Source organism: Myotis daubentonii, chromosome 9, assembly GCF_963259705.1.
Source record: "Myotis daubentonii chromosome 9, mMyoDau2.1, whole genome shotgun sequence".
NCBI classification, from domain to species: Eukaryota; Metazoa; Chordata; class Mammalia; order Chiroptera; family Vespertilionidae; genus Myotis; species Myotis daubentonii.
In genome coordinates, this window is record NC_081848.1 from 17,985,122 (window position 1) to 18,012,883 (window position 27,762).

At 38.8% G+C, this 27,762-nt stretch overlaps 1 protein-coding gene across 1 annotated transcript in view; it reads left to right on the top strand.

Annotated features, from left to right (window-relative positions):
- MMP20 (matrix metallopeptidase 20) overlaps nt 1–27,524 on the top strand; it is a 37,328-nt gene extending 9,804 nt beyond the window's left edge. Inside the window, exons 3-10 of the mRNA XM_059710966.1 lie at nt 991–1,139; nt 3,205–3,330; nt 4,134–4,295; nt 5,980–6,121; nt 13,203–13,339; nt 13,947–14,103; nt 25,523–25,626; nt 26,650–27,524. Coding sequence (XP_059566949.1) covers nt 991–1,139; nt 3,205–3,330; nt 4,134–4,295; nt 5,980–6,121; nt 13,203–13,339; nt 13,947–14,103; nt 25,523–25,626; nt 26,650–26,750 — 1,078 coding nt within the window. The 3' untranslated portion in view covers nt 26,751–27,524. The remainder of the gene's footprint in view (nt 1–990; nt 1,140–3,204; nt 3,331–4,133; nt 4,296–5,979; nt 6,122–13,202; nt 13,340–13,946; nt 14,104–25,522; nt 25,627–26,649) is intronic.
- Nucleotides 27,525–27,762: the final 238 nt, after the last annotated feature.

A 27,762-nucleotide genomic window follows, 5' to 3' on the forward strand; every position in this document is an offset into this window, starting at 1 on the left:
TATTTGAAAATCTCCCTAGGTGGTTATCATGGGTCCTAAAATTTGAGAACCACCAAGTAGGCCCTAAAAACCATTAATTTTTATTCATCAGTTCATCCATTTATCAAGTGTATTTGCTAAATACCTACTGCATGCAAGGCACTGGGCTAGGAGCTGGAGAAAGAGAGACAGTAGGCTCAGTCCTGCTCTCAGGGTTGTCTCTCCCTCTGCATCTGAATTCCATCCCACCAAGTCCCCAGGTGAAGTTCCTCTCTCCAGCCCTTCCTCGGAATGCTGCCAGAAACCAACCGCCCACCCCCACTCCGCTCCAGGGCAGCATGTGTTAGAAAACCACCAACTCTCTCTACAACTGTTTGTTCCTCCCCATACCCCACCCCCCCCCCCCACCCCCCCGAAAAACAACTCCTTAATTTTCTGCCTGCAGATGTCACTGTCCTACCAGGACTTGATGAAAGACTCAAGCCTTTTCCAGTTCAAGAGAGCACTTCCTCTTTTAAAATGCATCATTTCAATATTCCCCACAAGGCCCTGGGGAAATCCTGATGGCCTTTGAATGAAAGTTTGCAAAACTTTCCAACTCCACATTTTTATTTTTTACAACTGAAAATTCTCAGTCGTCCCTTATGGGGGAAAAGAGAGCTCTTCTCAATTAAAACCACATTAGGGAAAATGGACTTCTTGGTACTTGTCATGTTTCACCAAGTATGATTCTTCAAAATTAGAGAAAATATAGTAATAATGAAAGGCAAACTCTTTCAGCACCAGATACTCTCAACTCTTTCATTTCTTCACTTTATTTTTCTTATTGTTTAACATGTTTCAGTATTTTAACGAATATGAAAGCAAAATAAGAATTATTGTTTGGAGGACAAAATCTACACTGTAAATTTATGTTCAATATTTAAGGTTTTAATACAGACAATATAATTTCTTGACTTCTTCACTTAGGGACATTTACTGAAAGAAAAACATGTTCCTTCTATTTCACAGAATATCCAAATACACATCGTCCATGACTTCTGCTGATGTAGACAAGGCGGTAGAGATGGCTTTGCAGGCCTGGAGTAGCGCTGTTCCTCTGAACTTTGTGAAAATAAATTCAGGAGAAGCAGATATCATGATATCTTTTGAAACAGGAGGTACTGTGGTGCTTCTTGGATTTTGTCTGCTAATCCAAAGGAGAAATGTTCCAATACTTTTCCTTCTACAATACTTAATCCAAGTGATCAGCACAATCCTTCTTCGTGCCGTAGTGTGATGGGCAGAGGCTAAGATCATGGCAAAGTCATGATCTTCATCTGGCCAGAAAATAGAACCAGAGGAGTTCTCAACATTTCTTGTCTTTATTAGACTGAGCTGTAGAATGGACTCCGTGTAACATGTGTTCATTATGGTTTTGCCCCATTAGGGACAGAGAATGTCAGATTTAGCTTTCCCATTGGTTGGGTGGCCACATGACCTCATACCATTCCCGTGATGTATTCATTGCTTTATATCCCCTTCCATATTAGCTAAGAATCTCCCACTTTGAATTCTCACTGAAGAAAGTAAATTTTACAGTGACCCTGACAGTAAAATTTATTTCCTTCAGTGGGTAAGAGAGTGGGGTTGCCGTCTGGCCCCCACTTGCAGACGACTTGTGGAATCACTAGCCCTGCCTCCTACTTGCCTGCTTCTCCATCCCTTCTCACCCTGGTAAGCAATAGAGGCATAACTTTGTGCAGAGGTTGGTGGAGCTCTCTGAACCTTTTCAAGAGAAACCTTATCTAGTTAGTAGACAAAGGAAAGGCCATGAAGTGACTTTCTCTCTTTATCGTCCTATAAACAAGGTATGTGATCGCCACTGCCTCTTACCCTCCAAGGATAACATTTCTAAGTGTCCCTTTTATTTTAAGTCTTGATCTTAATTTTAATCTGATGTCACTGGGAACCCTGCTTAGAAGCTAGGAGAGAGAAGATCAAGCAAGTTTTGCCTGAGTACAAGCCCTTTAGAGACGGCCCATGGTGGGTCCCGCTCCCAGAGGACCAAGACCACCCAGTAAAGTGGCAGGACAATGTGGCCAGGGCAGCTTGGGGTGATGGAGTTAACATTGTTCATGCTTGCACCCTGTCCCCTAAAACACAAGCCTATTAGGGACTGTGCTGCCATTTCTTAGGTGCCTCAGGTCATACAACCTACAGTGCACCTAAACCTGGGAAATGACACACCAGAATTTGGTGGTGCTGTTTTTGTTTGTTTGTTGTTTTGAGGTTTTACTTTTTTATAACTTAATTTTTATTGTTGGCACTATTACAGACATCCCTATTTACCACCCTTTCCCCATCTCCGCCAACCCGCCCCCTCTCCTTCTGGCCATCACCACACTGGTGTCTGTGCTAACGGGGTATGCATATCTGTTGTGGTTTTTGTTGTTGTTTGGGATTTTTTTTATTGTCTAAAGTTTTACATATGTCTCCTTTTTCCCCGATTGATCCCTCCCCATATCTGTTGTTTTTTAATAAAATGTTTCATCACTAAAATCCTGATAAACTGTGAAACATAGCTTCTACACCATCCCTCATTTTACTCTTCCTCCTTTTCTATTAAGTTTGTAAAGAAGTGTTAATTAAATATAGATAATAAAACAAAAATATATGAAGCTTTAAAAGTTGGGGTTTTATAAATACTGTTATGACTGTCATGAGTTTTACACATGAAAGTCTATCAAAATTACAGAGAAATTTGTGGCACTTCCTTAAATTGGATTGTATTGTATTGTGCTATTCAAACAGAAAGCACACACATGCTCACTTTGCTGTTCCTGTCTTAGCTAAATCATGCGCTGAAAGCTGCACTCTACCAACGCATCCACATGCCAATCAGCGGAAGAGATCACTGTCAAATGACCATCTGTGCTCTCTCCTTTTGTAATCTGTGGCGTGGGTGCCATTCACAGCCTGCCACGCATCAACTAATAGATATCACAGTAAAAACAATAACAGGAGCACATTTTTTACTTTTAATGCTTACTATCTTTGAAATATAAAACAGCCTTTTAATTTTCCAACTGACAGATTACTCATTGACACTGAACTTCTTATAAAAAATGAATATTGAAAATCCATTTGTATGAGAAGTATCAGTGCTATTCAAAAAGTTATGTTATCTATCCCACCATTGCCAGATGGACTAAACACTGTTGGCATTTTCCCCCACTTGTTTAGATCATGGGGATTCCTACCCATTCGATGGGCCCCGCGGGACGCTAGCCCATGCATTTGCACCTGGAGAAGGCCTGGGAGGAGATACACATTTCGACAATGCTGAGAAGTGGACTATGGGAATGAATGGTATATATGCACAATTCACCATAACCTGGAAAATATTGTACCTTCTTCTGGGCCTCCATCATGAAACCCTGAGGTTCAACGCCCCAGGCCACCCTTTAACTAGGGGGGCTGGCTAGGAAAAACAAGTAAGCCAAAAATCCAAAAGGAAAGACCCTCCCTCAGTTGTGCTGTAGACTTGTCTGGTCTCTGATTCATAGCATATAATCTCAAGAAGCAGCAATTCCCCCCTCCACACACAGCTCTGTTTCTTCACCTCCATAGTATGTATTGTCTTTTACTTGTACTTGGAAATAGGCTGCATTCAGAAATGACCTGAGGGATTCAGGACTCTCCTGAGAAGCGATGGGGATGGGGATGAAACTCCAGAACATCGTGCATGCCATCTGGAATTCTTCAGTGTGAAACGTGTGAGGATAAAAAAGAGAAGGCTGTAATAGCAGGGAACCAGTAAAGCGCCTGCGACCTATGTCTACATATTATTGCCGCTGTTATCATTTTACCACGATTGGCTCTGATTAGACCCTTGTTTATCAACCTGCCGAGCATCACTGACCATGAACAAAAGGGGTTGATGTACATTTCCCTCTTCCCCCACCCTGCAACCCCTCCTAGCCAAGGGGAAAAGAACTAGAGGAAAGTAAGCAAAGCTCAGTGCCAGAATAACCTACTAACCTCGGAATAATCCAGTTATGGAAAGAAAATAAGTTAACTGTAATTTGAGTGTAATTTCTCCTGTAACGACAGAAGCTATTGAAAATAAAACCCTGTGTTGATGCTGCCTTTTTCTCTCTCGTGTTGTCTAGGTTTCAATTTATTCACCGTTGCTGCTCACGAATTTGGCCACGCCCTGGGCCTGGCCCATTCCACAGACCCCTCCGCGCTGATGTACCCAACTTATAAGTACCAGCATCCCTATGGATTCCACCTCCCCAAGGATGACGTGAAAGGGATCCAGGCATTGTACGGTACAATCGCTATACTTCTTTGACAACTAACTCTGAAAGTCACAAGCATTTGGGCTCCAACTTAGAGAAAATATACTTTGCCAGGTGTTACCTGCAGAGATTAAGGTCAAGCTAGAGACCACAGCCCCAACTCTGCCCTCTCGTGAAGAGCTTATTTACCAGAAGGGATATTGCTATCCTCTAAGATGTGCAATTACATTTCATATCTTTCCTCCAAGGCATAAGTGACCTTATTTTTCTAAAAACAATTATGATGATGATAACTACATTGCTCAGTTGCACAGGCAGTTTGCACAAACCTATCATGTTTACAAAAACCTGTCATGAGTCATCCTACACCATCCTCATGACCAGCCTGTGGGGTGTGAAGTGTTCCTCTCATTTGATAGCTGAGAAAGCTGAGGCTCAAAGATAGTAAGTATCCCAAGATATTCAAAATGATCTCGTGTTAACATTCTTTCAACATAATAAAGGATTCCTAGAAACTCTCTATCCAACTTCTTTAACAAAAGACAAATCCATTAATTCACGAGAAGGAATCTTGGGGTACTGTTAGACCTTGACACTTTTTCTTTGATGCATAAAAGGCAGAAAATTCTAGAAACTGATTTCCCCTTAGGCCTTGGAGCCGGGTTTTCAGACTTGACTTGTCCCCAGAGGCAATGACTCAGGCAGCTCATGCTTCTGTTGCTGTCAGATAGTCCCTCAGGAACAGTGTGGGAGATAAAAACCACCAGCAGTCCTCCCAAGGGGTGGGTCCAGCAGAAGACGCCTTTTCCCACCATTTATTCTCTTGTGTATATGGCAGGGGGTGTGGGAAAGTGTATTAGTGAGAATAATAAACCCTGGCTATGGAAATAAACACCTCCAGGAACTCAGGGGCCTAGTGCAATGCACAATAAGATGTATTCCTTGCTCATGCAAAGACCAGCTCATATAGTATGACTGTTGGATAGCTCTTCTCCATGTAGTGACACAAATGTACGGGCCTCTTCTAGGTTCTATACCTTTTATTGCATAGTGCTTCACTTCTATCCATAATGGATCAAAAGTTTGGGGAAATTATTCTCTGCATAGATGTTTCTTGGCCTGCGAGTTACTCATATCAGAGATGATGCCTTTAAATAGCAAACACCTTCAGTGTACCTCCATGCCCAAGAATTCTTAGTCTTTCCTGAGGTGCCTAAAAAAATACTTACGCATAGTGTAGGATGCCCAGAAGTGGCTGAAAATAATATGAAAACACATAAGAAATTTATCATCTTATTGAGAATGAAGTACTTAATTACAAAGAAACAATCATTGGCAACTTTTAAAATTTCCAACTTAGAGCACCTGTAGTTATCAAAGAAGTTGTGTCTAATAATAAAACAATAGCTACCATTCTTTGAACCAAGCTCTGTCCTAAGTCCTGTCAGGCATTCTAGAATTCTCACAGAAACCTGAGGTAGGCATTATTGCACCGCCCATTTTACTAGTAAGGAAACTTAGGCTCCGAGAGGTTTGATTATTTGCACATTTTTCACACGCTCAGTAACTAGTGAAGCTGGGTGCGAACCAGGGCTGGATGCAAGCCATCAACAGACATGCTCCTCATCACCTTGTCAAACGCAGTGAGGTCTCTGGAGCAGAGTGTACAAACTCGATTCCTAGTGCCATTTGACCAAGTCGCTTTGAATCCTAGGGCCTCGGAAACCATTCCCAGGGAAGCCCACTGTGCCAAATGTGCCTCCTCATAGCCCGTCCAACCCTGACCTCTGTGACTCCAGCTCATCCTTTGATGCGGTGACAATGCTGGGGAAGGAGCTTCTACTCTTCAGGGACCGGTAAGCCTAGAATGTGCTTAAGACAACGAGGTTGTCCTAGAAGCGTGAAGGAAATAATTCATAGCCTGGCCGGAGTGGCTTCATGGTGGACCTACGACCCAGGAGGTCACAGTTTGATTCCCAGTCAGGGCCATGCCTGGGTTGCGGGCTCCATCCCCTGTGTGGGGCGTGCTGGAGGCAGCCAATCAACGATTCTCTCGCATTATTCATGCTTCTATCTCTCTCTTCCTCTCCCTTCCTCTCTGAAGTCAATAAAAATATATTTTAAAAAATAATTTATAAACCATTTCACTCAACACCTTATTTTTCCATGTCAATGAATTTTCATTCTTATCTTTATTTTATATATTTATACAGGATGGGGACAAAAGTAGGTATACAGTTATTGCAAAACACAGTTTATTCTTGTATTATTAATTATTATATTCTTTTCCAAACAGACAACTGTAAATCTACTTTGGCCTTTCTCTGTATATTAGTCCAATGAATAGATATATTATTAGTTATTTAAGCAGTCCCATATTTATGAACATCTAGATTATTTCTAATTTTTTATTTCTAGTTTTTTAAAATTAAGAACAGTTTAAACTAAATCTTTAACAATTGGAAGGGCATCAACTTTTCAAAGGCAAAATAGAGCAGAGCCCAGGAACCCAGGCTTTAGTATCAGGCTAAGTTGGTTTAAATTCTGACTCTGGGCAAGTGACGTGCCAAACACATAGTGATCACAATAAATATTTAGGAGTGGGAATCAAAAGTTATGAACAATGGATTGAGACCTAGAAACTTGAGGTATTTATTATTGATTCTTTTTATTAAGTCATTGATTATTGACTTTTTTATTGACTATTATCAAAAGTAAAACTAAACAGAATTGGTGGGCATTGATTCAGGAGTGATTGGCAAGAAACAGAGCAGGAGGAACCTGGAACACCATGCTCAGTAATGTTGGCTTCAAAGGGACAACGTTGTCAGATTTTACATTACCCGGAGGGGTGCATGTAGCACTCATTCACTGACAAAGAAATGAGATGCTAGCCACCCTGTAGCATGTAGCTTATTCTTTTGGCAAAAATTAGTGACTGTGGTATGGACAAAGGATACAGTGAAGTTAAAGATATTATGCCTTTCTGTGCAATTATATTTGTTTTCTTTAAAAAGCATATATATATATATATATATATATATATATATATATATATATATATATATATATATATGTTTTAAAGTGCTCTATCAAACTATGAGCATTTAGCAATTCCTAATGACTATTTGAAGAAGCTACATCTTTTGACAAAGTCTTGGGTATAAATACCCAAGGGTGGTAACAAAATAGAAAGGGAGGCATAGATACAAGAGACATGTAGAAATGAGTCAGGGAGGGATTGTGAGTGGTGTCCTAGCACTGGATTTGCCATTAACTCACCATGGGACCTTGAACCTCTCCTCCTCCATTTTAAAATGAGGTATTACCTGAAATTAATAGTGACTTGAGTGTGTTGAGTACTTACTATCTAAACACTTTGCTATCAAATCCTTACAACAGCCCTTGTGATGTATGAATTATTATTCTCTTCTTATAAGATACAGAAAGGATAAGCAACTTCTTTGAGCACACATTGCTCGCGAGGGGTGGAACTGGGACCTGCACCTACACTGTCCTAGGGCAGAGCCTGTGCTCCTAACTGCCCTGCTCTACAGCCTCCTACTGTGTCCTGCAGAGAAAGAATCCCATGACTCCATAGCGCTGATCCCTTGCTGGCTGTCGACAAAAGTCCCAAACCGCTTGCTAAGCCTGGGCAGAGAACAAAGAATTCTTTCAAGTCACAGCTACAATGGCAACCTGGGGGCCGTTATGAAAGGGCTCCCGTCTGTTCTCTCCCAACCGCAAGCCTGGAATTTCCCATCACCAACATTGTCTGCTGATGAGACATTTCAGACGCTAGATGTAATAACCACATTATTTGTTTCCAAAGCAAGATGGAATGCAGTACCTTGTAAAGTCACTGTGAGGATGTTTCACAGTCTCCATAGTTTATAAAGGTATGCTGCTACATTCAAATGTTCCGTTTGGAGAGAAATAAACTTCAGGTGTAATAAGTCATATATGTTTAATTTACATATTTTATTCTTTATAATAGATGAAAATATATTGAAACTATCCCAGATTTCCTCAAGCACTTGGGGAAGAGAAGAGGTAAATTAATTACAACCACACCAAAATGATATTTGCATCTCTCAGATATATTCTGAGTTTTACACAATATCATATTAAGGATACAATCAAGAATAGCACCATCAGCCCTATCTGGTTTGGCTCAGTGGATAGAGCATCGGCTTGGGGACTGAAGGGTCCCGGGTTGATTCCGGTCAAGGGCACATGCCCAGGTTGTGGGCTCAATCCCCAGTAGGGGGTGTGCAGGAGGCAGCCAATCAATGAATCTCTCTCATCATTGATGTTTCAATCTCTCTCTCTCCCTTCCTCTCTCTGAAATCAATAAAAATATATTAAAAAAAAAAAAAGAATATCACCATCAGCTACAGGCTTAGATCCCTGACTCATTGTTACTTCTGAAGTCCCGCCTTCTGACGAAGAAGGGTTGTGGCTTGTAAATATGGTTCCCCACTGTCTTCTGAGATGGTTATAGACAGGTAACTTAAGGGCACCATGCACAGCTTTGACTATTTTTAACCTGCAGCACTGTCTTAACATGGGTTTTTAATTTTATAAGCTGTATTTTGCTTGGGCTCATGAGATGCTGCATGGTGGACTGCCGGGGTTCTTGTCCCAGCATCTAGAAGGGTTCAGGAAATCTAGAGAAGGCTGTACGTAGATTAAATAGGAGTCCAGAGACGAAGCATAATTTTGAAGGCATATGGGGGTCAGAGGAGCTTAGCTTAAAGGAAACTAAGATCTAAGTTCTAAGTTCTCCTCGTCTCAGGACCCTATGCCTTTTATTAACACAATTTGTCCTGAGGTGAGGTGGAGATATACACTTCAAAGGGTCAGGCTTTCATATACAGAGTCCATTGTCAGAATGGAAGAATTAGCCTATGGCTGTTCAGGTGTTTGGCCAGTAGGAGGCAATAACATGTAGATTAAGATGCCCGGAGCTGTCTGGCAGCCATGCAATCAATTTAATATATCCTATTCAGGTTTGGGGAAATGCCTTCAGCCATTCCCAACAGGTGACTACATGTGTGACTCAACCTTGTTGAGTCCCCAAGTTCCATCAACCTTTTGATGAAACTCTTGAAATTATGACATGCTGGAATTGGCTTCCGGCAGTGGACTTCTTGGCCTCTACAGTATTCGGATAGAAGCAAACCTGGTTAGTAAACGCTCAGAAGGAATGGCTGCTCAGCCAGAGGTGGCAGTTTGTACTTCAAAGTTTCATATATAAAAAGAAATTTGACTCTATTGATAAGCTCTAAGTTTATGTAGTATACGTCATCATTTAATAAATAAATAGAGCGAAAACCTGTCTTTCTAAATAAAGAGTAGTCCAGAGTTTATAAAGCGCTTCCATATGCCTTATCTCAATTGATCCTTTGAAGTATTAGTACAGATATTACCATTGCTCTCACTCTTATTTAACAGAGGGTACTTGAGTCTCAGAAAAATTAAGTGACTGATGATGAAACAAGGTTTCAAGCATTCCTTGCTTCTGTCACTGCACCACATCGCCCAACCTCAGGGCAGAGGAGCAGCAGTTCAATTGTGAGCATCAAAAACAAAGAAAGAAGAAAGACACCTCTTCCCCCTGAAACTGGGGAACAGAATAACAGAGAACAGCGTCAAGGAGAGTAAAAGGTTGAAGAGGATGGAAAATCAAGGTGTCCATTCAGCTCGTGCTGAATTACCTTGACAATCCAGCAAATCGGAGATGAAGGCATCTCCTGAAAATGAAAGGCTGATGGGAGCAGGTTAGGGAGGTGGAATGAAGATGGTTGGGTATCACAAAAAGGAACAAAGGTTTGACAAACATGGATCAAGTCCCTAGATGTGCCAGGCACTCCGCTAAATCAAGGTTTAAAACAGTGGTTCTCAACCTTCCTAATGCCGCGACCCTTTAATACAGTTCTTCATGTTGTGGTGACCCCCAACCATAAAATTATTTTCGTTGCCACTTCATAACTGTAATTTTGCTGCAGTTATGAATCGTAATATAAATATCTGATATGCAGGATGTACTTTCATTGTTACAAATTGAACATAATGAAAGCATAGTGATTAATCACAAAAACAATATGTAATTATATATGTGTTTTCCGATGGTCTTAGGCGACCCCTGTGAAAGGGTCATTCGACCCCCAAAGGGGTCGCGACCCACAGGTTGAGAACCGCTGGTTTAAAAGCTGGCTAATGCATGACCCTGCCCCCACGGAGCTCACAGGACTGGCTTAGAGCTGCAAAAGACCAGGTGAGGGTTACAAGTGGCCTAATCCCAAACATCATGAAGTAGTTGCTGTTCTTTCATACAGGGAATGAAGATTTCAGAGACTATGAAAATTAATGATCAAATAAGTTCTGCTCAACATTCTGGCACCAATATATTTCACCCACAGATATTTATTGAGCCCTCATTATGTGCCAGGTACAGTGCTGGCTCCTGGGCCCACCAAGATAAACAGTGAAGCTAAATATCTAATCTGCAGGCCCACAAAATCAATAAATTCCATTGTTTTGTCTTCTTTATCAAAGATCAGATTACAGATTATTGATATGATTTACTTATCTGTTTTCATTGCCAGTTTCAATACATCCTGCAGCTATTCTTTTCCAACTAGCTCATGGATTTGGAGGTGTGGAGCTTATATTTTTTAAATCCATTTACAGATGTATTAGGAGGTTACTTACTCTACTATTTTTTGTCAATTTTAATTTATTTATTATTGTAATCTATAGCTCTAAGGTTGTAAATCCTCTGAGTACGTGCTCTGTTGTTTTATTACCCCAGACATAATTTTTTTGTTCATTAGTGCACTGAAAATTTTCATGACTATGGATTCCTTTGGAACTTGTGATACTTTAAGTGATGACTAGAGTTTATTTCTATCTTGTGCATACAGTGTATACATTATAATATGTCATAATAGTGTTTAAATCGGGGTTTCTCAACTTTGGGACTATTGATATTTTGTTGTGTTGGGCTATCCTGTGCAGTGTGGGATGTTTAGCCGCATCCCTGGCCTCCATTAGACTCCAATAGCACTGGCAGCCCCAGTTGTAACACCAAAATTGTCTGGATACGCAAACCTGTGCTCATTTTGTGCTGGTGGAGAAAAAAGACAAGAGAAAGCAGTCCCTCTTGCCTTCAGAAAAAGCTAGGCCTGATTGCTCAAATTATAGACAAAGAAAAACCAAGGATCACAGCCTGAGAATGAGCAGTAGCTGAGATAAGGTATGTGATGAAAATCAGGACAGCTGGAGCCTAATTCGGGTCTGTCTCCCTGTAACCACCAGATGAACTTTGGGCCCTTCAGCCATTCTGGGTCTCAGTTTTTCATCTGGTTATGTGTTCTAGATAAGTGTAGGGCCTGAGGCGATGCAGGATACCCTAAAAATGGACTCCTGCCCCCTGCGTATGGTCTATGGTGGGTGCCCAGTAAGTGGATAGTTAAGGCTTAAGTAAATCATAATTTCTATAATTATAAAATACTAGAGGCCCGATGCACAAAATTCGTGCAAGGGGCTTGGCCCTCTCAGCTGCTGTGGCTGCCTCAGCTTTGTCCGGAAGGTTGTTCAGCCATCCAGTCTAATTAGCATATTATAAGATAATATGTTTATAATGCACTTCCATATGCATTATCTCCTTTGCTCCTCAGTGATCTCATGGGTTAGGCCAGGCATTATTTGCATTTAAGAGATGATGAAACCGAAGTTTGGAGACACTAGTCAGAACTCTAGCCTACACCTTCTGAAACACAATGTGCTTTTCTTTCTGCCATTTAGGAAACACAAAGAATTGTTTTTCCCTTCTTAGTATAGTTCTCTTTTAGATTTCATCATCAGTGCAAATTGCCTCATCTGAGATGCCTTCACCAAACCCCTAAGTATCCCTTCTGTATGTTCCCAGAGCATCCGGAACTTAACTCTTTGTAGAACTAATCACCCTGAATTAGAATGTTCTAATTGCTTATCTGTCTCAACTACTAGATTGCAAGCTTCTTGAGGGCTGAGCCTGGGTCTTGTTCAATGTTTCATCTTTGATGTTCCATAAATATTGGTTGAATTAATTGAATAGGCAAACCCAAAATTTGAGAAGTTCCTTAAGTCACTACATGGAAAGTTAAATGTCAAAACTTTATTACAGTTTTCCCATCCACAGATAATTTTTCATATTGACTCTAGCTTCTGTGGAGTCAACTATTCATATTTTATAAAAATAATTTTTATCTGAAAGATCAAAATGGACTACATATGCATTGAAAGTTTCAACTCACAAGCCTCATGTATCCTGCCATATTTTATGGAAATAATATTGGGTAAGTGGATTCATGAGTTGATAAACCCTCAGTTAATTTGTGTGTTGCCAGATTTTCTGTTAATTAGCCATCCAGTTCAAAAGCATAAATACTTTTAATAGATAAATATATAAGCAACATGATAATTTAACATTTTTGTGTTTTTACTGGGAATAATGAGCACCTTCCAACCACAAAGTTTGGGCTCATTTATATAATGTTCATAATGCTCACCTGGATCACATTTATCTTTGTGAGATTTTAATTTTTAAAAGATCAGAATAGGGAAAGGAAATGTGTATCAAATGATATTGCAAATAGGAAGGTGCATAGCTTAAGTGTGCGAATAATTGATGCGGTTTCCTTGCTATATCCTTCAGTATTTTAACCATCCTTAAATCAATGAAGGAAAGAAGATATAGAGATGCTAACAGAATGGAAAGGGAGAAAGAACTGTTTACCAAGGTCAAAAAAATATATATTCTCCTTAAAAATAAGACAAGGGCAAGAGACATGTAGCAACGGCCTCTGAAGTGTGGCTTGCAGTACATTTCCGTTCAATTTTGGATCTAAGTCAACCCTTGACCTTTATTTCTTTGGGGTTGCCCAATAGGATTTTCTGGCGGCGGCAGGTTCACTTGATGGCAGGGATCCGGCCCAGCACCATTACCAGCTCCTTCCCACAGCTCATGTCCAACGTGGATGCAGCTTACGAAGTGGCTGAGAGGGGCACGGCTTACTTCTTTAAAGGTACCCTACGGTTCCTCGAAGAGAGAATGGCAGGCTGCAGTGCCCAGTGTGTTTGGAACATGTAGCACTGCCCGCGTTTGTCCAGTGATCATGGAGCATGTTTTGGTCACTTCTCCTCAGGTGGGGTATGAAATGCCACCCATCGTATTGTAGCAATGACAGAATTGACAATGGCTATCGAACTGTTCTCAGAGCCAACCCTTTACCCTAGTGAGGCTTTGTGCTAAGGGACAGTGCCTAGGGAGCTAGAAACTTGGTTTCTGCCCCCTAGGACCTCTTCTCAGAGTGGCCTGGCATACCCTCCTGAGAGCCTCTAATTAACAAAAGCCATCATGGAACCCAATGTGAGGAGAGCAATACCTTTGCTGCTATAGCTTTGCCAGGGCATTTTATTTACCTTTGTCTTATTTGTGGTTGGGAGATGCCTCCAGGACAAATTTTAAGTCTTTCACTGAATTGAATAGTTAGAGGCTTCTCTCTCCTATTGGGTTATAGCCATGGCAAATATCCCAGAAATGTCTCATTTATGACCAGCCTAGAAATCCTCGTGAGTGAAGTGCACAGTAAGTGGTACAGAGTTTTTGTAAACTTTAACTTCTGTTGTTAGGCCCCCACTACTGGATAACAAGAGGATTCCACATACAAGGTCCTCCTCGGACTATTTACGACTTTGGGTTTCCAAGGTACGTCCAGCGAATAGATGCCGCCGTCTATCTCAAGGATGCTCAGAAGACTCTCTTCTTTGTGGGTGATGAATACTACAGGTAGGCATTTCCTCCTTTTTATTGCCCTGATGTATTCAATGGAAAGGAAAAAACATTTGTAGACATAAATGCAAGGCGAGTTTGCAACAGGCACATTGACTCTTGGCCATTTACTGAGGGTTGACACTGTCTTCAAGATATGGAGCCATCCAAATGATAAGTGAAACGTTAATTCAGTAATATCATTCTTTGGACACCAGGACACCAAACATCCTGATCTTTTAATGCACTCATTAACTGGACCCCCAGTGACCTAAAAGAGTGGATGCCGCACCCCCAAATACATAACTACCCACTGGGAATGCCTGGGAGGAGAACTGGCTCCCCGTTATGTGAGTACCAGTGCATTTCAGAATACTCTGACTTTGGGCAATAGGACATGGTTATGACTATGGGCTCTTTCCTATGACTATAGGAAAGTTCTGCTGAAAGGAAAAGGCCTTATTCCTGAGTCCTTTTATCCAACCTAGAACATGAAGATTCTTTTTATCCAAAATTAATTATTAATCATTTCCATTGCCTGTCTTGCTGGGGGTTATTATAAGCAGATCTGAATAAGGTGTCATATGTCAGCCAATCACACAGGGTCACATCTCATTTCACCTACTGAGTTTCTATCCTTAACTGATTCATGTTGAAGGATGAATACACTCTTCGCCAAGCTCTGCCTCTGCACACCTCCCCTATTTCCCAGTTCTCACTTTGGCATTGCTTTTTCCCCTTGACTGCAAAAGAGAGGAGCAAAAATATATCCTAAGCAAGTGACTGCACTTAGGGTTGGCTTGGAAGCAGGAGGGCACACTTTGGTCCAAAGGTTTTTATTTACCAACTAGGCTACTTCCCCACACATCCATTTACTTTTATTCCTTCCTTTCCTCTTTCTAGCAGAACCCAGTGATATAGCCAGGTTTTTTTTCTTCTTCTTTACATTGCTCCCATCACCTAAGGCTAATTTCTCCTGTAACTGTTCTCCCTTGTCTACCAATAGCAGAGTAGAAGCCACACTAAGGAGTTCCTGGGGGTATATCAATCAATGCCATCATTCTTTGAGATGGTCAATGTTTTCTAAATTTTATGAAAAGCGATTTGCAAATCTGCAGATCTCAGCCCCTTTTCACCTCTAAATCACTCTTTCTGTACAGATAGACTAAAGGCATGATTAATGCAATGTAGGACACAGTCTTCCACATTCTCTCCTTCCTGAATGCCCAGGAATACTGGGAATGGATCTGTATACTTAAGGATTACATAGTTAATGAACATAGAGAAATAAGTAAAAAAAAAAAAAAAAAAAAAAAAACAAGAAGAAGGAGTAGGGATCAAATCTTGTCTTTTAATCTTAAATTTTAAAAAATACATTACCAAACGACCACATTCAACCTGCATATATTGGACATAATTATGTGTCAGGCTCTGTACTAGAAACTGACACCAAGAGAGGCACAGTTTGCTGTCGGAGAGCCTGGGCAGGAGTGAAAGAGTGTTAATCTCAACTCTAACAGCAATCAGTCCTTTGGCAACTTGGATCCCCTTTCTGTCTCTCTTTCATCATCTTCAGAATCGAGATAGAAATAGTATCTACTTCATAGACTTGTGAGGATGAATGAAAAAAAATGTGAAATGCATATCATATAATAAGTTCTTAATTCACGTTAGGTGCTCTTAATGCCCTCAGCAAGTCTCACGGTTGAGAGCAAATATATGGATAAATAATGAACAACAATTCAAGTGCCCTAATAGAAGACTGTACAGGGACCAGTGGGGCAAAACGAAGAGGAAATAGCCAAGAAATAATTCTTAGCGGAAGCAATGACTGAGCTTCATCTTGATAGTCGAGTAGGAGTTTCCCAGTCAGGAAGCGGGATGGGTGGGGGTGGCTTCCAGGCAAAGAGAGCAGTTGAAGCAAAGGCACTGATGTGTGAACGAGCCTGTGTGTGTGGGAAAACCCTGAAGAAGTTCACTGAGATTAAAACATGGGCTGGAATGAGAGATGTGGCCCAAGGATAAGCCGGGTGTAGATCGTGGAGGACCTATGTTTTCATAGGAAGATCGTAGGTCTTATTTTCTCGAGATGAGGGATATCATTAATTGTCTTAAATAAAGGAAGAATCCAATAAGATTTATGTTATAAAAAATATCATTCTGGCAGCAGTGTGACTAAATTTGAGGCGGGGGGGGGGGGGGGGGGGGGGGCAAGATTGAAAGTCAGCTAAACCAGTTAGGCCAGAAAGTAGAGGAAAACGTGTTCAAAGTGTTCAAAGAAAAACTATTTTTCAAAAATGAAGGCAAAATAAAGACATTCCCACATATACAAAAACTGAAAGAATTTATTGCTAGTACACATGCCTGGCAAGAAATACTAAAGGAAGTTTTTCAGGCTGGACATAAATGTCACCAGGCAGTAATTTAAATCCACTTTTTAAAAAAAAAGAGAACCAGTAAATGTAAGTACGTAATTATAAAAGATAGCATCAGTGTATATTTCTTCTCTTAATGGATTTAAAATTCACTGTATAAAACAATATGTATATAATTATATTGCTAGGCCTTTATGACATACAAATATATTTGTCAAGAACAGCACAAAGGCGTTGGGTAGAAGAAAAACTGTATTAAGCTAAGGAAATGACACCAGATAGTAACACTGGTGTCACACAAACAAGAGAACCAGAAAAGATAATAAGAGGTTACAATAACAAGCACTGTAAATATATTTTCTCTTTTTTCTTCCAGCTTCTTTAGAAGACATTGAGTTATATAAAATAGTAATTATAACAATATATTTTGGGGTTTGTAACATATACAGATGTAATACGTTTAACAGTAATACCACAAAGAGAGGGGTAGGGAATATAGTTATAGAGAGTTATGCTTTAATATCTCACTGGAATTAAGTTAGTAGAAGAAGATTATGGTAAATTTAGGCATATATGGTATGCACTAAAGAAATAACTTAAAAAGTGAAAAAATTATGAAAGGAATTAAAATGGTACATTAAATTTTTTTTCATTAATGCAAAAGAAAAATCTAAGGGTCAATAGAGGAACCAAAAAGACATGAGGCATGTAGAAAACAAAAAGTAAAATGGCAAATGTAAGTTCAATCATATTAATAATATTAAATTACATTAATAATATTAAGTGTGAATGGATCAAACAATCTAATCAAATGGCAGAGATTATCACACTAGATTAAAAAGGCAAGATCAAACTATGTGCTATCTACAGGAGCTACACTTTAGATTTAAAGATACAAATGGCTTGAAAGTAAAAGTATAGAATATATCATATATACATATATGTGTGTGTATATATATATATATATATATATATATATATATATATATATGCAGTAAGAAAGCTGAAGAGTGACTATGTTAATATCAGGGGGGAAATACTTTAAAATAAAAAATGTCTTAGGGATAGAGAGGGACATTTGCTAGTGACCAAAGAGTCACTCCACCAAGAAGATATAAGAATTATGAGCCTGATAACAGAACCCCAAAGCTGATTAAAATAAAGGGAGAAAACAACAATTGAATAATAATAATTGAAGATTTTAATACCTCACATTCAATAATAGAACAACTAAACATCAATATCAATAAGGAAAAGACTTGGACAGCACTATAAACCAACTAGACTATCATATATCTATAGAATAACACTTGACTCAACAGCAGCAGAATACATATTCTTCTCAAGTGCATGTGGAACATTAATTATCCAGGATGGATGATGTGTTAGGCCAGAGTACAAGTCTCAATAAGTTTAAAACAATTGAAATCACACAAAATATGTTCTCTAATAACGAAGAAATAAAGTTAGAAATCAATACCAGAAAGAAAACTGGAAATTTTACAAAAATGTGAAAATTAAATAACAATACTCTTAAAACAACCAATGGGTCAAAGAAGAAATCACAAGGGAAATCAGAAAATACTTACAAATGAGTGAACATGGAAACACAACATACAAAAATTTATAGATGCAGGGAAGGCAGTGCTCAAAGTGAAATTCATAGATATAAAATGCCTATATTAAAAAAGAAAAAGAATCTCAAATTAGTGACCTAACCTTCCATGTTGAGACACCAAAAGAGAAAAGGGCAAATTAAACCTAAAGCAAGCAGAAAGAAGGAAACAATAAAAATTGCAGTGGAAATAGCTAAAATAGATAATAAAAAAGTAATTTGAGAAAATTAACAAAACAAAAATGTTGGCTGTTTAAGAAGACCAAGAAAATTGACAAACTTCTAAGTAAATTAACCTTTGAAACAGAGAAAACTCCACTTACTAAAATCAGAAACGAAAGGGGGGCATTCCAACCACTCCTATAAAGGAATACTATAAACAATTGCATGCCAACGAATTAGATAACATGAAATGGACAAATCCCCAGAAAGGTACAAAATGATGAAATTGAGTCAAGAAGAAATAGACATTCTGAATAGACTTACAACAAGTGAAGAGATTGAATTCATAATAAATAAATAAAAACTACCCACAAAGAAAAGTCCAGGCCCAGATGGCTTCACTGGTGAATTCTGCCAAAACATTTAAAGAAAAACTAATACCAATTTTTCAAAAACTCCTCCAAAATACAGAAGAGGATGGAACACTTACCAACTCATTGCATAAGGCCAGCATTACCCTGATCCCAAAGCCAGACAAAGACATCACAAGAAAATAAAACTTCAGACCAAAATCTATCTTGAATATGGATGCAAAAATTCTCTAAAAATACTATCAAACCAAATCCAGCAACATATAGAAAGAATTACATACCATGTGCAAGTGGGATTTTCCCTATGGAAAATGCCAGATAGGTTTAACATCTGAAAGTTAATATACCATAGAATTTAAAAAGCATAAGTATCTCAATAGATGCAGAAAAAGCATTTGACAAAATTTCACACTGTTGTGTGATTTAAAAAACAACAACACTCAGCAAACTAGTAATAGGAAATGTTTTCAACCTGATAAAAAGAACTGATGTAAAGTTCTAGCTGATATCATACTCAGTGGTGAAAAACTGGATACTTTCCCCCTAAAGTCAAGAAAAAGACAAAGTTTTCCACTCTCACCACTTCCATTCAACATTGTACTGGAGATTGCAGCTAGGACAATTAAGCAACAATTAATGAACTAAAAGACATCCAAATTGGAAAGAAAGTAAAACCATATTTATTTGCATGTCACATAAATTTTATATAGAAAAGTCTAAGAAATTCTTTTTTTAAAAAAAAACCTATTAGAACTAATAATTGAATTCAGCAAATTTGGAGAGAATGATTTCAATATGCAAAAATCAATTATATTTCTAGCCACCACAATGAAGAATATAAAAATAAAATTGAAGAAACAATTTCAGGTACAATTACATCAAAAAGAAAAGCACTTAGATATATATTTAGCAAAAGAAGTTGGAAACTTATAATCTGAAAATTACAAAACATGGTTTAAAAAATAAACAAGGTCTTATTGGAAAAATATATCATGTTCATGGATTAGAAACCTTAATATTTTTAAGATGGTGATACTCCTCAAATTGTTTTACAGACTCAACACAATCCCTATCAAAATACCACCTGACTTCTTTGTAAAAGCTGTCAAGCTGACCTTAAAACTCATAGGACCCAAAAGAGCCAAAATATCTTGAAAAAGAACAAAGTTGAAGGATTCACATCAGACTTTCCAATTTCAAAACTTATTACAAAGCAATAGGTGATACTAACATAAGGCTAGATTTATAGGTCAATGGAATAAAACTGACAGTCTGGAAATAAACTCATATCTATGGTCAATTGATTTTATTTTAATTTATATATACATTAATATATTTTTAACTTATTTTAGAAAGAGGGAGAGGGAGAAAGATAAAAACTTCAATGAGGAGAATCATCAATCAGCTACCTCCTGCACGCCCCCTACTGGGGATCAAGCCTGCAAATTGGGAATATGCCCTGACTGGGAATCAAACCATGACTTCTTGGTTCTTGGGTCCACGCTCAACCACTGAGCCACACTGGCCGGGCAATGGCCAGTTGATTTTTGACTAGGATGCTATGGCCATTCAATGGGGGAAAGAATGTGCTGGTGGGACCCAGGAATAAAAGTGTCCACAGGAGAGTGGACATACAGGTCTTAAACTCTGAGAACTCAGGCTGAGAGATAAGCTTGGATTCATCAAACAATCAGGTAGTAACTGAGACGATCAGTATTTTTCCACGTTGTTACTAATTCTTTGTTCCAAGTCCTGGTTCCTGAATTCTTGTCTGCGATGGGACATGGCAGCTTCTCACTCTTCTCCCTTCTCTTCTTTCGAACCACTCTCCCCTCTACCCTTCACTGCTATAGATTACAAAGGCCCCTTCTCCATGACAGCCATATGATTCTTGGCTAGAAGTGGATTATTAACTTCAAAGGAGATTCCAGTTTTCCATTTCACAAGGAAAAAATCTCCTTGAAGAAACTTCATGAAAATACATATCTTAGATACTTTATGAAAAAATTCCCTTTTTTGCAATCCTTCCTCACATTTTTTTAAAGCATCCATTAGCAGACACCGCTCCTCATTTGGTTCTTTAAAGGGGGCAGGATGGAGGCAGTGTTGCCATTGACATGTTACAAACATCATCACAATCAAAATTCTAACAAATCTGAGTTCTGAGCATAAAATTAAACACACACACTTTACCAAAATAGTCCCCCAGTCCTTGTGTTACGAAGGTGGAGAGCAGGGTAATATGTCTCAAAATACCACATGAAACATCTGTGGCACCATGACATTGCTAGTGAAGTTTAAATCTCCGAAATGATTTCTTTAACATCTATACACATCAATCAATATTAAATGATGAAATAATTCTAGGTCACTTCATTTTACTTGGCATTTAGGTAATTTAGTTGGTATTTCTTGTTTCACAGACGAGACCTCAGTGATGAGAAAACATATGCAATTGATTTCAGCAGGTAGTTAGTATACAGTAAATTCATAATACAAATTCAGTTCTTTTTTAACATTTAAATTCACCTAATACTTATTGGTAATTTGTTATGTGTTGGGAATCTAACACAGAACCCTAACACATAAGCAAGACTGAGTATTTTCTCTTATGTCCCCCCCCCCATCTGCTTTCTAAACAATCTTGAGACACAGGTACTGCGATCTCCATTTAACAGGTAAAAACATCGAATCAGAGAGATTAAGTGATTAGCTCAAGGTCACACAGCTAAATACAGTCTATCCGAGGCAATGTTTCATGTCTTCTGAATCCAAATTCAGAGGTCTTCCCCATTCACCACATATAGTCATTCTTCATTCATTTAACCATTTATTTATTTACTGTCGATTAAAATACCCATACCCATGATTCTTACCTCATTATATAATTTCCTTTGACCTTCAGTAAAATCTTCAACATACCAGTAGATCTTCTTAATCTTTTTTTTCTTTATTGATTAAGGTATTACATATGTGTCCTTGTCGCCCCATTGCCCTCCCACCCCCACCCCACTCATGCCCTCACCCCCCATTGTCTGTGTCCATTGGTTAGGCTTATATGCATGCATACAGGTCCTTTGTTTGATCTCTCCCCCTTACCCCCCCCCCCAGATCTTCTTAATCTTAATCCCTTTCTTGCTAAATTCTCTGGACTACCTCCAACATTCTCCAGCCCTCCTTTCTCCACCTCTCTGCAGCCGTGCCTGCCATTGCAAACTATTATCCAGATAAAGTGTGTTTAAAGATTAGGTAAAGATTAAACTCACTGATGACTTAGAATCCCAGGTTGGATCGCAAGTTCACTTAACCTCATACTAGCCAGAGTTCATGGTTCCTGGTGCCAAAATAAACCACATCTTATGGCTTGTGTGTCTACATATTTTGTGGCAGTGGTAACATCTAAAATCTTATGCATATATAAGGTGTCCCAAAAATGTATACACACACTTTGAACAATTATAAAGGTAGTTTTTATTAAAATAAATTTCATTTTCAAAGGTATCAGCTATTAAAGTGTGTATGCACTTTTTGGGGGGACACACTGTATAGTGTGTGTGTGTGTGTGTGTGTGTGTGTGTGTGTGTGTGTGTGTGTGTAAACTGTCTCTCATCCTCAGGACCACTATGATCCAGATAAGGAAGCCAGAGCTCACAGCTCTGAGCACTTTCCCCTGATCACAGAGCCTGCAACAGAGTCATCGGACTGTACATGTTGTGTCCTCTGCTCTGTAACAGAAAACCTCAAACGTTTGCCCACAAATCAAGGGCTAGCTCATCACAACATTTTTATAAGCCCATAACAAAATAAGAACAACATCACAATATTATGCATGTTGGGGAGTGGGGCCTGTGTCAGGATAAAGACACATTATTGGCAAGAACCATCTTTTATTCTGAGAGTATGTCCTTTCTGACTTTTTGGTGTTAAAGTTTCTTTTCTGTGTGAAATGGTAATGAAAATAGGTGGTAATTTTTTTGATGGTTGGATGGTAATGTTCTTACTTGGTAAAATGAAAAGTAGGTGACCCTGTATTAGTTATATAGGCCCTGTCTACATATGTCTACATAAAAGATTCAAATGAAATATTAATTTGTTATCAGATAACCTCAAAATGGTGATTTTTGTGTCAGGCTGGTACTTTGAAATGGAGTTTGTTGAGAGTAATACTCTTTGGAAAGCAGTTACAGGACAGGAGGCAAGAGGGCAGAAAGGAATATATCAGTGGTAGAAGAGCTGGAGGAAAGAAATAGTAATTTCACAATTTTGCCAAGGACTTTGCCTAGGTTTCTATAAATATGATTGAGAATTAAAATTTGCAACTGGACATTGCTTTGCTAACTTTTCTTCTGAAATTTTATTGGCATATAATATTATTACCTTTGTTATCCTCTGAATATACAGGGTGTCCCCAAAAAATGTATACACACTTAAATAGCTGATAACTTTGAAAATGAAGTGTATTTTAATAAACACTGCCTTTATAATTATTCAAAGTGTGTGTATACATTTTGGGACACTCTATACATACATAAGATTTTAGGTGTTACCATTACCACCTCAGTCAACTAAGCAGACAGATAAAAATAGAAATTTTTCTTTTTCAGGTTTTCTATTGAATTAATAGTCATCTTTTTTCTTGAAAATGTATTTCTGTATTACTTAAGCTTTATCTCTATTCTCAAGAAAGATCTTTGCTCTGTCCTTTCTTACTCTCCAGACTTCTCCATCCAATTTTAATATCATACAAGCAGGTCCCAACTTGTATTAGGTTTCCCTGTAAATATTCTTTAGTCAGTCACTTGTTCGGAACTGAGACAGAATTTACCATAAAGCAATATAAATGGGGATTAAGTTCTCAAAATCACTCATAAATGTCTGTCAAACATACACAAATGTAAGGAGCTGTAATTATAACAGTTCAGCTTCGAATCCTGTATCAGAACAGACAAAAGAGGATAAAGATATGAAGGTCATTCCACCATTTTTCCTGAGCATAGGTCAACATTAGGCAAAGAATTCAAAATAGGTACGTGATCTGTTACCCTCCCACTGTGATCCCCTCTGTATCTACAGACATACCAAATGCCTGGTAGCAGCTTTGCTTTTTTTTGCATTCCATCCCCCAAATATTTTCAGCTTTAAAATGATCTTCCTTATTCCTACCCATCAAAGCTTCCACTTCCTCAGTAGGACTGCCTCGGGGAAGTGGGAGAAGGAAAACAACCTGGTGAACAGAGATTGCCATGTGAACATCTGTGCTCCGTTTTGAATGAAGAACTCCAGATTTCAGATTCTGGAACAAAGTGAGCAAAAGAAATCTAGTCCCTAAGGGAGCCAACGTGCCTGGACTGTTCCTTTGTTGTCTCCATTTTTTCCCTAACTTCACACCTGATACCTTGCAGTCATTCCTTCCTTCTCATTGAGCTGGCATGTCCGAAGATGATGAAATACAGTAAATGGTTCCCATTTTCATTTGTGCTGCAGTGAAGGTTCTCGTGGCTCTCCTGGAAAGGGAGTTTGGGAAAGTTAACTGTCACTCCCATCCTCAGAGCCCCATATCAACAGGGCTGGTTTCAGCTTGACTCTTTTCCCAATGTTTAACTTCTACTCAGTATCCTAAGAGATCTGTCACTGGCCTGTGTATTCTTAGCCACAGGAGAAGGACATTTCAGGAGAAAGTGGGTATTATCTGTTGCCACAGGCAACTGCCCAGTGGTTCAGACACCGGGAAAAATTGTCTAACCTTTTGGTGGGAAAGGACTTGGGTGGCCACCCCGGGAATGTCATCACTGGGAGTTCTGTGCTGATGAAGAAGGGACTTCCTTACACTTTAATGAAGTCTTCCTGACAAGATGAGAGCCTGCTCTGCTTACATACTGAACTCATACAATGATTCATACGGTGATTCATGCAAGTCACAGTCTTTTTTACAAGCTGAGTAATTTTGATCACAAAGAGATGCATTGACCGATCTTGAGAGTTATCGCTGAATGGTGGTTGCTGATCCAGAAAAAGTTACCTAAGCTATTAGGTCAGTCATATAATCTTCCCAGAAAACAAAAGCAATGTAATTCAATTGAATTGATTTAAAAAGCGGAGCTCAGTTATTCCCGGTTTTCTTGTTTCTTATCTTTACCTACTGATCTTTCACACATTTGCTCATTCATTGTGCATTATTTGTTCAGTCCCACCTCTATGGGTGATTAATAAGAGGCCCATGAATAAGAGCCTCTCTGAAGGACTTTCACCTGTTTGGTGAGCCAAGAAATTCATACATGGGGTGGGGATGGAGGGGAGAGAGAGAGAGAGAGAGAAAGAGAGAGAGAGAGAGAGAGAGAGAGAGAGAGAGAGAGAGAGAATAATTAAAACAGTAAATAAAGCATGAAAATATATGTAGAGTTCCTTTCGAAAGGCAACATTTTTTAGATTATGGGAACATTTTGCTATAATATATACTAGTAGAATAACTACTTCTAAGCAATAGATGTGACAATTTTTTAAAGAAACTCTGCAGTGGTTCTCAACCTTCTGGCCCTTTAAATACAGTTGCTCATGTTGTGACCCAACCATAAAATTATTTTCGTTGCTACTTCATAACTGTAATGTTGCTACTGTTATGAATCGTAATGTAAATATCTGCTATGCAGGATGGTCTTAGGCGACCCCTGTGAAAGGGTCCTTCGACCACCAAAGGGGTCGCGACCCATAGATTGAGAACCGCTGCTTTAGAAAAAGCTAGTGGTCCCAGAATCTCAAGAACCTGGGGGGAGCGGAAGAGAGAGAGAGAGAGAGAGAGAGAGAGAGAGAGATTGATTTAAAGTAAATCATAAGACAGCCCTGGCTAAATATGCCTGACTAGTACAATGTCACTACAATCAATAAAAACCTCTTTTATGAAATAATGCTTCCTCCAGCTATGATGAACGAAAAAGGAAAATGGAAAAAGACTATCCAAAGAATACTGAAGAGGAATTTTCAGGAGTAAATGGACAAATAGATGCTGCTGTGGAATTAAATGGTGAGTATTTTCACCAAAAAACTTTCTTTGTGGAGTTGTAACAAGAAATCTGGGTTTTAACGTAACAGAAAAAATGGGTTTCCAAATGGGAGTCCTTCATTCTTATCTTTGGTCCCGAGCCCCTTATAAATTTAGCTAACCAGATCAACCCCCAGGAAGAATAACTGTAAAAGGCTGCCGCTGTGGTTCTCTCTTTGAGAAAGGAAAGTTTTAAAAGTATAGCTTCAGCCCATGAGTCAGCTACATTATAAAGTTTACCTGGTCAAAATTATCATGTTTATCTTTAAAATGCACATCCTCTCAACTTTCCCAGTGTCTTTCCCCACTCCATCCCTCAACTCCTGAAATTCAACACATAGTTTGGGAAGGTGACTTGAATTGAACTGGGTCGAATACGCTTAATTGAATCTTTTGAACCAGTCAAAACATTCTTTTTAAGAATATAGCACAGAGCTGGGCACTTCAGAAATGTAAAGACAGTTCCAGATATGGCCTCTGCTCTCGCAGAATGGTTAATATCTTTGGGAAACCCCTCCACCCAACACAGATTAAATTGCTAGAAAACAAGACTATCTATAATTTGGTGTTGAATCATGTGGTAGTCTTCACAATAATAGCAAGAGATGATCTGAGAAAGAACAGATCAGAACCAGCATTCATAGTTGGAGATTTCATGGTGGGACCTCAGCTAGAGGTTTGACTAGGGAAAGAAAGGGGAGGAGACTTCCTGGAGGGGAATAGCCTGAGCAGAAGCACCAAGCATCATTGAACTTGACACATCAGATGATCCCAAGGAGGAGGCTGGACCTGGCTGGAAGAGAAAAGACAAGAGATGATTAAGAAGTTAGAGGTGTCTGGTCCTGGGGCTCAGTGAGAACTGTGCAGAGGGCTTGCTAACTGCCACCTGACACATTCCCAATTCCCCTTTGGTGCCACCTCAAAAAAACGACAGTTATGCATCCTCCCATTTACACATTTGCAAGTCATTTTCAGTAACCACAATTTCAACTTTGTCTCTTTTAGGCTACATTTACTTCTTTTCAGGACCAAAAGCATACAAGTATGACACAGAAAAGGAAGATGTGGTTAGTGTGCTGAAATCTAGTTCCTGGATTGGTTGCTAAAGAGAAAGGTCTAGTCTTTCCTAAGGAGTGAAGAAGACTGCAAGCAGCTGATAACTAGGTTGAAGGACTAAAGCAGAAATTAGGGTAGGGATTCTTCCCATGGCCTTCAGTTCCAAGGGCAACTTAGAGTTCATTGAAAAGAATTATCCTTCTACATTTTTTTTCATAGTTGTGGATTCATAATTTTAATCCAAATGAGAAATTCCTATTGGTCAACTTCACACAAAATCAGAATCAACACAGTGTACTTTTCAGTTAGACACTCATTATTTCTTTTCTTACCTAATATCCTGAAGTAAATTGATAACTTTGGGTTTTATTTCCAAGAAGAGCCTACTTGTGGAGTCCCTGACATATGTTACAGTTTTTTTGTAGGAAATGGCCATTACCATACAAATTATAATTATTCTTTACAAGTTGTGGCTTTTGTGGCCTTAACGTTTGCTATGATGAATATGAATTTATCCTTCTGTACTTTAAACATACCACAAACAAAAGACTGTGTAAGTTTTGTTTCTCATTTCTGTTCGTTTATGTGTACTCACTGGTCTTTGAAGTAGGTTATGGCAGGAAAACCTATTCAAGTGAATTTTCATACGAGTCAAGAGGTAGGCATTTTGTAATAGGAAAACTTTTAACAAAAGCCAATTAAAATGTTTTATAAGAACAATTTTTTCATTTCTCTTTTCAGTTAATATTTACTAGCTTCTATCACATTTTACTTGGCAACAAATTCCATGTACCTGTAAAAAAAAAAAAAAAAAAAGACGCAAACCTTGAATAAATAACAGTAATTCACTCTATTTGCTGCTTCCTGACAATAAAATGCCCTCAATGAGTGAGTTTCTTCTGAACACTTGTTCATTTAAGGGAGTTCATCTTTTGTTTCTGTTTTTGTTACTTCAAGCTAAACTCTTTTTTTCTACCTAGTCATTAATACAGATAAAACATAGCTGCCTGTCATTCTTATGATTTTTTTTTTACATCTAGAACGTAAGGATTCTAAAACGTG